Raw genomic sequence first — 14,360 nt, 5'->3', positions numbered from 1 at the left:
TCAATTCATAATCCAAGAGTAGCAGGTTCAAATCCCTGTCACACCAAACATGCTCGCCCTTTCAGCCATGGGGAAGTTATTATGTGATGATCAATCTCACTATTAGTTGGTAAAAGAGTAGCCCAAGAGTTGACAGTGGTGGTGATGACTAGCTCTATTCTTACACTGCTAAATTAGGGATGGCTAGTGCAGATAGCCCTTGTGTAGTTTTGTGCAAAATTCAAAACAAACAAACCAAACATTCAAAAATGAATAAGTTGGTTATATTGTGCAAAGAAATAAATACTCAAATAGTAAGATAGTAAGGCAACTGTAACCTTCCTAAACCTTTTCTTTAATGAATCAACTATAAGGCTCTGGACTCAAATCACTAAGATATGTAGGTTAATTTCCTGAGGCATACAGAGAGTAGACAGCTCATTGTGTAGCTTTGTGTAAACTTAAGTGTGGAGTTGTAAACAGAAAAGGCCTTGTAACTAAAAACTGAAAGGCTAACTTAGCTAACAAATCAAGTCAGATGATGCCTATAAGGAAGTTTATTTGATTAAATTCAGTCAGCACTGATGACTTTTGGTCATTGCTAACAACAGTGATCACCATCCAGTTGTTCAGAAGGTTAATGTGCAAAAATAGAACTTTTGGAGATGACATGAATGAGTAATGAGAGAAACTTTATTACAAATGTACAATGTTTCTACAAACATTTTTTCATCATCAAGTACAAGATTCAGGGAAACTGTTTGTGCTTGATGATGAAAAAAAGTGTTGAAACATTGTACATTTGTAATAAAGTTTCTCTCACTATCCATTCAAGCTGCTTCCAGACTTTATTTTCTAAAAGTTGTGTTCCTCATTATCAAATCTGCAAAAAGTTCTTAAATACAAAATATCGTCATTATAATTCCAGTATTTTCAACACATCATTTAAATGTAGATCTACTTCACTCTAAATTGAGTCAATTTCTTCAGCTTCATATCTAGTTTTTGGAAGAGAGCTCAATAGAAGTAGTAACAATATAAAATAGTTTTGCTTTTTCCTTCATGTTGGTGTATGCTTCTCCAAGAATGATGATTCCTTTGTGTGTCTAAAAAGAAGCATTTATTTTTATTAGTAACAGCTCCTCCATTGCTCTGTGCTTCAAATTATGTCTTTTGTCTGTCAGCATTCTTGGGCAATTTTTGATACATCAAAAATATTTATTTACAGTATCTCAAAAATTTTTTTCTGATAATAATATTTTTTCTTTTTTCTCTTGCAGTATTACCATAATTTCTTGTTCAGTTCAGAGTACACATTCAAATGATTTGAATCTAGTGTTCAGGCTTTTTCGAACACTGAGAAGAACTATGCATCTAAATTTTCATTAGTTTTCTCTGAATTTTGAACATTCATTATTCTTGTGTAAACTAATAAATTTCCTCTTTTATATTTTTTGTTGTGTTTTATCTCAACAAACTGCAATCGTTTCATTGTTGGGCAGTTATTAGAATGTGCTAGTTGTTTGTCAGTCTTATTACATCCAACTAATTGATTATTTTCAAATGAAATGAAAAAAATTTATAATGTTGTTTTCATGATGTCATAAAAACACACAGGTTTATAAGAAGTACTGATACAAAATGATAAAACCCTGTAACCTGAGTGCTTTTACAAAGTTACCTTTGTTCTTCAAGAGTAAACTAGGAAGTTTGCTCAACTTTTATTGGTAAAAATTGTTTCAGTACCTGAGGTTGGTAGAGCATGGATAACACATTGTGTAGCTTCGTGTTGAACAATAAACAAACGTAATAGCAATATTTTGATTACTTGAACAGGTGGAATAATTGGAAAGTCTGATTTCAAGTGATTATTTTTGTAAGTCATGATTTAATCATAACTGATTGCTGAATAATTAAGAGTAATTGGAAATTATTATTTTAGTATCATAAATAGATTTAAGCAGGTATTTGTGTTAACGCTGCTGATTTAATTGCTTGAACCTAACTCCAAAATAGTGTCTAACTTTTTGGTCAATTTTTCTCAACTAGAATCTGCTGCTCATTCTCTCAGTATATAGCCCTAGAGCATTTTTTTGTCTCTTTCATTGAGAGAAGTGGCTCATAAATATGACTTCCTTTTTGACTTGTAAAGATAGTATTGAACATAAATATGCCTTTTAAGAACAACAATTTACAAGAAAAGTAAACTTTAATTTTCTTCAAAAGTCCATGTTTTGCTGATGTACTTCATTCTTTAGTACCAGCAATAGAATTTTCTATGATCTGAACAAAAATGACTGTTATTCACTAAATGGCTCAGCCCTCTCTTCAAGTAGCTAGAAATTTTGTCTCGTGTAACTTAGGGAAATTGTAGCAATGAACACTCAGTGTACTAGCTCTTGGAACAAAATGCCTCTGATCTATTAAACAGGTAATAAATAGACACTATGGGCTCTCATTTCTCCATATGATTTAACCATGTGTTAATTCCTGTATCTACTCCTTTTAAATACACAGTGGATCTTCATTAGCTCAAATGATTGTCGTATTTCAGTTTTGTTGACAATTATAGATACCCTTATTTACAGTTGCACCATGTGCTGCTTCAGATACAAGTGCATTAATGTACTTTTCATTTGGAGTGGAATCTTATTATCAGGTACATTAATTTATTTATTTATTTAATTTTAGGTTTACAACACTTACATCTCTAAATGCATCGTTTGTAAAGCTACTGTCTAATACAGGTTAATACAAACAACAACTTGCTTTCTCTGCAAGTTTTTCTGGCTTTACTACCAGCTTTCAATTCTGAAAATCTGATACATATTACATAAAGTTATTACATAATTGAACAAATTCTCTTGCCTTATCAATAGTACGAGCTTTTGATATGAATTGCACTCATTAGCTTTTTGTATTTTTACCAGTGTTTAGAAGTTTGATAGATTTCCCATCTACTGTCCATATGTAAGTTGTTTTCAGTAACTTCCTGTGCGTATTTTTGACTTACTGATAAAGAAGTAATTTTATTATGAGTTTCACAGAAATGTCTGTTCTGCAAGGACTATTGACAACTGGATGTGGATGTACTACCAGTGCTAGAGTTGATCTTACCATCACTTCCAAGCAATTTTTCATAATCTTCCCCTGGATGTTTCTTGCTTGTGAGGACTGCACTTATTGATCACAATATTGTATATAAGGCCTTTCTACTGGATGTTTTGCCCAGATGGACTGCACTTGGCATAATCTGAAGTAAACAAAGGCACACCCTTGGAATATATGTGTTTATGGGCTATTGCCATGTTCATACTAGACTTTCCATGCTTGTCAATACCATATTGTTTCAAGTTGTGGTTCTACAATACTTTTCCAATGATTTGTTTTTTTCCTGAATGCATTAATGCCTGCCAGTTCAGTTCTGCCTTCTTTTTGTATCTGTGTACATTACTGGACACCAGAGCGTACCTGTTCCAGAAGTAGTGCTTTAATTTTGTGTTTTGGCTCATTTGTTCTTTCAATGCAGGCACTTGCCACTTGATTGGATATTAATGTGTCTTCACTGGCCTTTCCACCTTTGCAATATGGATTCTATCTTTTATATGGAGGAAGTGAGACCATTCTGGAAGTTAGCATTTCCTTACACTGAAAATGTACTTTTGATAGGTACTTCTCGCACACTTCCTTCCCACTGCCGGCACTATTCTTTTAGAGTGAGGATGGAGCTAACTGTACCAATAAACTTAGCACAGTACTATTGGTGGAGAGTAGTCACATGATATTTACATCTTCAAAAATGGTGTGAAATTGATGAGATATGCACTGCTGGCCAAAATCTTAAGGTCAATGAACATAAAAAAAAATATGCATTTTGCGTTGTTAGACTTAACCACTTATTTAAGTAGAGATTCAAAAGATGACAATAGGAAAAGGGAAAATAGAAATAAAAAAAACTTTTATTATTTAATAGGGAAAATGTGAACACTATGAAATTAGTGGTCAAAAGTTCAAGATTGTAGTGAAATGAAGCATTAATTGGTAATCATGTAACGAAAATTTAGGCATTTGTATTCAAGCATTAATGTTGTCAACATCTCCCACTGACATTTTCTGTGTTGCATTGGGTAAAAACATGGCAAAGGCAAAAAGATTGACAGAGTTTGAACATGGCAGAATTGTGGAACTGCAAAACCAAGGTGTCTCTCAACATGCCATCACTGGTGAGATTGGGCATAGTAAAACTGCTGTTGCAAATTTCTTAAAAAACCCTGAGTGTTACAGAACGAGAATTTTCAGTGGTCACCCCAAGAAAATTTTGTTGGTGTGTTGAGCAGGAGGATTCGACTGCTTGTGCAGCAAGACACCAGCTGATCATCGAACCACATTAAGGCCCTTATGGATGCAGAATGCAGCTCAAAAACAATAAGACAGCATCACGAAAGAAAGGCTTTAAAAACCATAAACGTCTTCAAAGGCCACGTCTCCTTCCACACCACAAAACAACTTGGTTAAACTTTGAGAAGCATCAAACATGGGAAGTAGAAAAGTGGAAGAAGGTTTTATTCTCTGATGAGAAAAAAAATTTAAACTGGATGGTCCAGATGGCTTCCAACGTTACTGGCACAATAAGGATATCCCACTGGAGACATTTTCTACATGACACAGTGGAGGAGGTTCCATCATGATCTGGGGTGCTTTTTCCTTTCATGGAACAATGGAGCTTCAAGTTATACAGGGGCATCAAACAGCAGCTGGCTATATTGGCATGTTGGAGAGAGCATCCTTATTGACTGAAGGCCCCGCTTGCGTGGAAATGACTGGATCTTTCAGCAGGACAACACTGCAATACACAATGCCCACAGGACAAAGGACTTTTTCATGGCGAATAACATGATTTGTTTGGACCATACAGCGTGTTCACCCAAATGGAATCCAGTTGAAAATGTTTGGGGGTGAATGGCAAGGGAAGTTATAGAAAAGGACGTCACTTACAAACAATGCATGATCTTCATGAAGCCATCTTCACCACTTGGAATAACATTTCAGCCAGCCTTCTACAGATGCTTATATCGACCATGCCAAAGCGAATGTTTGAAGTTATTTGCAATGACAGCCGTGCAACTCACTACTGAGACCTCTTGTTGGGCATTTCCTACCCTGTTTAGGACTTCCTTTTGCTAGGATCTTAACCTTTTGACTAGCTATTATTTAGGCTAATTTTATAGCATTCAAATTTTCCCTATTAAATGCTAAAAAAAATTTTTTATTTTTATTTTCCCTTTTCTTATTTTCATCTTTCGAAGCTCTACTCAAGTAATTGGTTGAGTCTAACAAGGCAAAATGCATATTTTTTTTTATGTTTATTGGCCTTAAGATTTTGGTGTATATAATGTAGTGTATATAATGTTGTGGTGAGTGAGAACATTCTTGAGTATTGAGGGCAGAAAGATGATAGAAATATCTTTGTGTGAGAAGAGGTAGGTACCTATCAGAAGTATATTTTCAGTATAAGAAAATGTTAACATTAAGAGTGCTTTCTTTGTGCTCTTTTCTGAAAATGAGAGGACATGAGCTTAAAACTTTTTGCTTTAGTTTAAGTTTTTGCTTATTCCAAGGGAAGTTGAATTAGGTCAGCCACAAAACACCATATGGTTCCTTGTTGTTCATAGGTTATATTAAAATCATAAACATAATACTTTTTCAACTTCACTAATTAGTTGTATGAATAGTAAAACAAGGTAACATAAGACTCAGCCACCTTTTTATGAGCCTTAAATACTAAAACTTGATTAAATGTATAAACACTGATTATTTTGATTAATGAAATCTAAAATTAAATGTTATTAAAGTTGAACAAAAACATTTTATAGTTTTTCAGAATTCCATTCAGATTGTGAGATTTAGAAAAAGTGAAGATACATCTGTGACTGGTCAATTTGAAAATTTTAAATAGTAATGTATAGTAGTACAATGAACTGTATTTTTGGTTTCTGGTGTTGAGCATATTTTCTAGTATGTAAAGTACAGTTTAGTACAAAAAAATAAGTGTGTACAAAAACAATTTTTGTTCACATTTTAATTTTTCATCACAATACGTTTTTTTTTCACTCTCAGTTGCATGGTTAACAATTTCTGTTTTTCTCTGTTTGATCTAAGCTTTTAAAGTTCTGTATGTACAACAATCAAATCTTAAATTAGGGAATATGGCAGTTTTTTTAGTTTTAAAAATCAACTGAAACTAGGCCTGTTTAAAAGATAATTTGTAAACCAATCATATCTCTTTTTGTAAACTATAATTCTAGATGACTTAGAACTTGACTCGGAAGGGAACACGGGAACCACACTGAGTCCTTCTGTGAGGAAGAATATTTCTCTTAAACTAAAGGGAAAAGGAAGAGGCAGAGGTCGGAAAGGAACAAGAGTAAGAAAAGTACTAGGCAAAAAATGTGTAGGTGGAACCATTTCAGTGGGTGAAGAAGAGGAGGAAGGTGATAATGACATGAAAGCAGGAGAGGAGGAAATTTCAAATGCTAAATGTAGGTTTCATTTCCAGCAGTTGATGAACTTTGTAACAGTTATAATAAGGACATACTTAAAGGAATATAAAACACAGAATATACATTCTTAATTGTTATCCAGTCAAACACTATTCGCATTAAAACGTGTATTACTTGTCTTGTTAATACTCGTTGTTCTGCTGATGATCACCATTCGGACATGTTGCAAAAAACAACAGTTCAGGTAGAATGTTTCATATCTGACCACTCAGTAATGTTGAAATGTTAATGAGGTCATTGTGTTTTGATTTTTTAATGTATAATAATTGATCTTATGTAAATCAGGTAAATTCATAATTAGATTATGAAAATGTTTTACCTTCACTAATGATAATGTTTTATTGGAAACATATGATTACAATTGGAAATAATTAAGTAGTCAGTTAGCCAATTAATTTGTGTACATTGTTTGAATACAACAAAACATAAAAATAATATTCAATAAATAAGGATTTGATTCATCATAATATTTTACCATATATGGACACTTGTGAACATTTTAGTCCTGGATATTTTATTACCACCACATTATTACTGGGACAGCTTGTGGTGGGGACAATCTTGTTATGATTACTGATTTTGTGACAGGTAGTTCTGATATAAAATTGAATGGTGATAATTATATAAAAAAAAAAAAAGATAATTGCTCATAGATTGTATAATAATTAGGGAGCATTAGACAAATAGTGCTGTGGGGGTGAGAGGGTGTCTAATCCTGTATTACATGTATTACAAAGGTTAGGAATGCCATAAACATTGTTACATAAATTACAGTGAAAATGACATAGGTCTCAAAATTTTATAATATACCTCAGTTTGATTTGTAAACACACACATACATGTATGTATGTCATAGTAGTGAATCTAGTAACAAAATTCACCAATCAAGAAAACTTGTAACAAAACATTTTGTTATGATATGGTGGCGTGGATGCCATACAGAAATGTTTATTGTAAAAAGAAGTCCATATCCTTAACAAAATGTCCCAGATCTTTTATCATCACCTACTATATTCACTAAGCCTTATTAAGTTTATCTGATGTCTTTTTATCTAAGAAAATTTGTGTAACTTCCAAATAGATACAATTTAACAGGTAAACACTTTTATTGATGAATAGAATATCATGAGAAACTGTAGAAAAATGTCTAGCTATGTGGTTTATTCCTAAATCTTTAAACTTTCTCATTAACCTTTTCCATACTTGTCACGAGTCAAAAGCTGTGTCATAGTGTTTCGTTCTCATTCAAAATTTTATTCAACTACTATTTTATGAATATGTGTCATTACTTTTGGTATAACACTATAGATTATAATTCAGATTTTTTTACCTTACATTGTTGATTTAGCAAAAGTTCATAGTATGGGAGAGTAAACACCAGACACAATATACAGGGACACCGAAAAGACTCAACAAAAAATTCTTACCGAAGTGTAAAAAGGATAGTCTAATGATGTTTAGTAACTGCTGGGTACTGAATGCAAATCTCATTTTACAGTAACTTTCATTAATCAAATAACATCAAATTTCTATTGAAACTAAAATGGTGTTACATAGTGATTAATTTATTTAATGTTGATGTAGCTTAGAAACATTTTCCAATTTCTTTTGGATAAAGTTGGTGTTCAGCAGGCAAGGATCATGTGATACAATTAATCCCAAGGTGAAGAAGGAAGGTAAAATATGTAAGGGATTCCTGCCTTATTTTTTCTGTGGGATAATATTTTGTTCTCTATTCTGAAGTTATACATAAAAATGTTCCTTCATTTAAGAAACAAAGCAAGATTAGGCCATTATAGATTTCAGTCATACATTTTCTAAAACATAATTATCTCTTCTGCCATTTATAGCTATTACTTGCCTGCTAGAATTTTTTCTTTGCCTATCTAAGCATTAGTCTACATTTTTTCTCACATGCTCTGGTCCTTCATACCCCACTCATTTTCTCTTGTTGATATTTGTTTCATGATATTCTCCACTCACATCAGTGTGCCCTCTATCCTGATACTGTATATGAGCATCTCATTCAGATGATTTTTAATTTTTTCTTAACAAAGCACCAGTAGCAAATTTCTTACTGTTACAGTTTTTTTGCAAATACTTTGAACATTTGCTCTCTAGTTAATATCATAATAATATTAATTAAAAAAAAAACCTCTTTATTCTGACTGGCTAGCCGATTATAGTGCGAGTTCTCTGATTATTATTTCTGACATACGAGGGCCGCTCAAAAAATATGCGGACTGTTTGAATTGCGCGGCTCCAGTTGGTTTCAGGGGAATCCGCTTGGTGTCGCTAGGTTCGCACAGATCAGCTGATTACGATGCCATTTCCCAATTGCAGTTATCTTCATTTTGTATTAGCTACGCGGTTTTAAGTGAAGTGCGATTTTTTCGTTTGGTGGATTTCAGAATGAATGACCTGAAGGAGCAACAACTCACTGTGAAATTTTGTGTTAAACTTGGAAACTCTGCGACTGAAACTTTTGCTATGCTTAACACGCCTTACGGTGATGTTGCTATGAAGCGTCACGGCATGTTTCAACTGGCATGAACGTTTTAAGTATGGTCGACAGTCCATTGAAGATGATGGCGTCCTGGGCGTCCTTCCACGTCAACTGGCGACCCACACGTCGACAAAATCAACACCCTGGTGCGGGCAAATCGACGTCTGACTGTCAGGGAGCTTGCTGAAGAGTGTGGGATATCAGTTGGATCTTGTTACGAGATTTTGACCGAAAAATTGAAGATGCACCTCGTTGCTGCGAAATTTGTGCCTCAGAACTCGTGAGTTTTTGGCCAAACACTCGATCACTGTTCTTCCCCTATCCCCCCTACTCACCTGGCCTTGCTCCTTGCAATTTTTTCTTGTTCCCCAAACTCAAAAGACTCTTGAAAGGAAGAAGATTTGAGACGATTCCCGAGATTAAGGCAAATGCAACGAAGGAGCTGGAGGACATTACAAAAGAAGCGTACCAGCACTGTTTCAACAAGTGGAAACACCGTTGTGATAAGTGTGTGCATTGGGGAGGAGAGTACTTTGAAGGGGTCCCAGACCTGTAACTTCTAAATAAAGTACATTTTGTTTTCTGACGTCAGTCCGCGTATTTTTTGAACAGCCCTCGTAAAGGCCAACTGGGTTTCTCCTCTTCTCTTCTCTCCCACCTTTGATATCTAACATTGCACAACTGTCAAGAGGAGAGTCACTTTTGGTTGAAACTGTCAGTGATCTTATTTGTAGTGAGATGTATTTGGATCTGTAGTGGCCCTCTATGGAGGTTCTGAGTCTGTATTTGTGGACAATCCACTACATTTTGAAGGGACTGTTGATTCACATTTTTTTTGTATCTTCTTTCTAGTTTGTTGGATTTTCAGCCCCCTTGTGGATCAGCAATAAATTTACAGACTTGAATCACCAGGACTCAGTTCCCTAAGATGGCTGTGGCAGATGATCTTCAGCTCTGATAAAATAATTTTACCCTTTACTATGGCCTTTAAATGACTTATGAAAAATGAAAAGAAAGCCACTTTGGAATTAGTTGCCTTTTATTTCTTTTTCTCCTGTTGGCTCTTCAAGTCTGTGATGTTTTGGATTTTTCCCAATTCCCTTTGAGCCTGTAACTTAATTAATGGTTGAAAGACCTGGAAGTAATTTTTCTTTCTCCATATGCAGAAATTACAGTTCATGCTGGAAGGTTTATGTCTATTACATGAAGGGGCAGTTGAGCTTTATCCAGAGTGTTGGATCTTCATGATTTTGCCTACCATCACTAAGTAGAGACATTTTTCTGACACTCAAATGATATCTGTTCATTGTATTTTGTGGTTCTAAGGTGTGGTTTATAATACACCTATAAAAGGTCTATGTTCCATTATAGGACATAGTAAATCTAAGAACTTACCATTCAATTTCATTATTTTGTATCCTTTCATTTCATACTGTTAGAAGTTTATCAGGATCACCAGTTTCCTTGAGGACAAGCTGGATTCATTGTTAGCAAGCACATTGGTTCAATTTTCAACTTCTACATTTTTCAAGTTGCTTTTGGGGTCTATAATTTTATCAGCTCTTACAAGAGGGTCATAGTTCCATCCCTATTTGTGAGCACTGATCCCTGACATCAGCTCCTCAGTACATTGGTTCTAAGAATAGATTCTGTTTATATCCAAGGTTTCCACTGCTTAGTCAAAATTCCAACAGTGGTAGTAATTATTGTATATCTTCAGGAGCTGTGGAATTTTGGTTCCAAGAATTTATGTATGTATGTTAATTTTAACCATTGGTCCAGAAACTCTGCAACTCCTTAAATCACAATTGGTCATTCGGCTCACATCTTCCCCACTATTTTCTAATCTACATGTAGGATTTCCTTCTCCCACAGTTCATCAGGATTTGGAACTTCATATTAGTGCATTCTGAGTTTGGTTGGTTTGGGGGTAATGAGAGAGTCAGGCTTGTTCTTCAGAGCTTTTAATCTAGTTAGTTGTTAAGCATATAAAGACAAGAGATTCGTGTCTAGTTATTGATGTTCCATGTATTTATTAATGCTGATATTCTCCAGGGCTCACAGGTTAATCATTCCTTTATCTCTATGTTAATTTATTTACTGAGATTGTAGATGTTCAACTTGGTTGTAATTGGCTTCTATATGCACAATGCTTTAGTGGTGGAGTCACATTGCTGTCAGTAGTTGTGGTTCACAAGGGTCAGGTAGTGTAGTTCTGGTTTTTTTCTTTTTCCATGCATAGGCTTAACATGGGTTCTGTTGTCTCATACAAGTTCTTTCATCCCATTCACTTATCATACTGTGCAAACTCCATTTCATGAACATGTTACTGCTGGCAACATCTTGTTAAGTGTTAGACAATCACAATCTACTTCTACTTTCAGATACAACTTAGGTAGGCTTCTCTTTCGTGACTGCGACATCTGTTCTTGCTTTAATGCAGTATGTCATCAGTCAGGGTATTTTTTATTTTTCACCTCTTTTCTCCATTTGGCTCAGCTGTCTCCCATCATGCTCAATGCTGTTATTCACCCTTCCTTCTCCCACTGCACACATACTTCTTTCTCTTCTGGGAACATGGGCATCACTTGAATCCTTTGTATCTTTGGGATTAGAGCACAAGTAATCCTTTTAATGGTCTTTAAGTGACCAGTCTTTAAGGAAATTAATACACATTAATTTCCTGATTACACCACTTTTCTTTGTGTGGATAATTCTTTTTATCTTGAGGGGTCAAGTCTGGACACTGTTACAAATTGGGTTCCTCTACTGTTGCCTCAACCAAAGTTTCAGTTTTTTCACAAATGCCTTGCTTCAGGGATGGGGTAAGTATTCCAACAGTTATGGATGAATAGAACTCCCTGCACAATATTTTCATCCTTCTTGCTCTTCAACAAGTAAGGCCTCATGGTCTGGGCTTCTTAACTCATTCAAAATGTGCTTGGTCAATTTGCCCAATCACGTGGCCTCTTTGTACTTGTTTAGTCCTTATAAATTTGGTGCTTCTAACTTTCAGTGTAGTGTGTATATCTTTCAGTTAACATTATAAGTCTTTCACATACAAAAAATAATATTCTTAAAATAAAGATTTGTCTATTAATATATTGAGTATTTGTTTTAGATAGTTTGTGTGCGAAGTAATTTTCATGTTAAGATTAAAAATACTTTTCTTCATCTCAAATTTTCTTTGTGTAATTCCTGAAACCTCCTGAGTACTTTTCAAATGTTTGTTTTTAGTAACACTTTATATTTGATCTGTTATTTGCTCTACCCTAACTCAAAACAGGAATGGTCAATATGACTGAATTTGTGGATACAAAAGGAAAAAGAAATGTAAATTACTGTTTTTTTCATTATAGATTGACTTCAAATTGTAACATGAAACTACATTCATTTGTCCCAAGAAGCTTTAAGCTCATAACAGTATATGTTTATTTATAATACTATGTAACAAAATTTTTACTTTTTCTTGTCTCTGGACAGAAAGTGTTATTTCCCAATTGCTTATGCCTAAAGTAAATGGAAAAGACCTGTTTTTCTCTTCAAGCACTGCCTTTGTGACCTGGGTAATGAAATTTTTAGATTTACCCATTTTTCAGAACACTCCAGGTAGATTCAGTGCTGGGTAGCTGATAGAGAATTTTCTTGAACTTACAAGAATTTTCAACAACTTTCTAGAATGTTGTAAAACTTGTGAGAATTTTCAAGAACTTTCCATGGTAATATATATACAGGGGCTCACCATTTCAGTTTAATTCTAGTTGCCTAAGCAAACACATAGACCTATTTGATTTTATCACAGATGGTATTAAGAAGCTGCAAGCATTCTCCAGACACATTCTGTAATGTATGTTGCCAATTTATCAAGACGAAAGCAAAAACGTACTCTGTGACAGCATCTGCTAAAATGTGTGAAGCCTACAGGGTATATTTTAACGCGTCTGTCGGGGATCAAGACAAACCCTGGGCACCTCATTTTACCTGCTAGCACTGCAGAAAAACTCTATAAGGTAAGACGGATAATTTTTGCTTGCTTGAATAGTAAGATTTTATATTATACAAATTTTAGACCTTTTAAAATTTAAATATCTTTTGGTGCACCTCAAAGAGAAATACAACAGCACCAAGACCTTGCAAGAAGCCTTGAAGTATGATGAGTATGGCTGGGAGGTTATTGGAGACTTCAAAATGGTGGCATTCCTCATGAGTCTTCAAGAAGGTTTTACCAAGTTTCCCAGTTATCTTTGCCTTTGGGACAGCAGAGACATCGCAATGCACTACAATAGGAAGCACTGGCCACAATGGACCGAGTTCTCTTTGGGGAGGTACAATGTCAAGTGTGAGCCACTAATGGACCTCTAGAAGGTGTTGTTCTCACCATTGTACATAAAATTGGGTCTTATGAAACAATTTGTCACAGCTCTTGATAAGGAGTCTGCAGCATTCATGTACCTTCAAGATTTCTTCCCCAAGCTGTTTGAGGCAAAGGTCAAAGCTGGTGTCTTCATTGGACCACAAATAAAAAAGATTTTAGAGTGCACAGAGTAGCCCAAAAAGCTCAGAAGGAAGGGGAAAAAAAGCTTAGGGCAGCTTTGTCACAGTGATTCGTGGCTTCTTGGGCAATCACAAGGCCAGAAGTTATGTGGAACTGGTTGAGGCTCTCGTGAAAAACTATGGCAAAATATGTTGTAGAATGTCCCTGGAAGTTCATATCCTTGACACTCATCTTGATAAATTCAAGGAGAACATGGGAGCCTATTCAGAGGAGCAAAGGCGAGTGCTTCCACAAAGGTATACTGGACTTTGAACGCCACTACCAAGGAGTGTATAACGTAAACATGATAGGAGACTATATTTGGGGACTGATACATGAAAGTGATTTACATTACAGATGCAAATCTCAAAAAAACTACTCACTTCTAAGCATTTTTGTTCATTTTTGTATAACTTTAGTGTAAATACGTGTAAATCTTTATTCATATGTTGTTTTATTCAGACCTTATTTAAATGAAAATGTGCAAATTTGCCCGTTTTTACATAGAAAATAGGTTCATTTCTAAATTTCATTATCCAAGTCACAAAAGTAAAGTTTGAAGGAAATAATGACCATTTTCTGTACTTTTACAACATAAGCAATTAAGAAATAACACACGCTATCCAGGAACAAAATGTGTGTTACATAGTGTAATTAAATTCTATTATTTTATTGAAGTTTTAGCCATGTCTACCTACTGTCTGTCCCATTATAAATTGTAAGCCACTAGGGGCACATGCAGCTTACACTATCAGATTACATTACCCCACATGCTGTTTGC

General features: G+C 34.8%; 1 protein-coding gene across 1 annotated transcript in view; it reads left to right on the top strand.

Moving 5' to 3' along the window:
- Positions 1-14,360, top strand: part of LOC143226484 (uncharacterized) — a 34,836-nt gene that overhangs the window by 976 nt on the left and 19,500 nt on the right. The window contains exon 2 of the mRNA XM_076457505.1: positions 6,285-6,518. Coding sequence (XP_076313620.1) covers positions 6,285-6,518 — 234 coding nt within the window. The remainder of the gene's footprint in view (positions 1-6,284; positions 6,519-14,360) is intronic.

The sequence above is a fragment of the Tachypleus tridentatus genome, chromosome 9 (assembly GCF_004210375.1).
Source record: "Tachypleus tridentatus isolate NWPU-2018 chromosome 9, ASM421037v1, whole genome shotgun sequence".
In the NCBI taxonomy this organism is placed as follows: domain Eukaryota; kingdom Metazoa; phylum Arthropoda; class Merostomata; order Xiphosura; family Limulidae; genus Tachypleus; species Tachypleus tridentatus.
The sequence above is the reverse complement of the archived record's forward strand: the minus strand, read 5'-3'. Positions and strand labels throughout refer to the sequence as shown.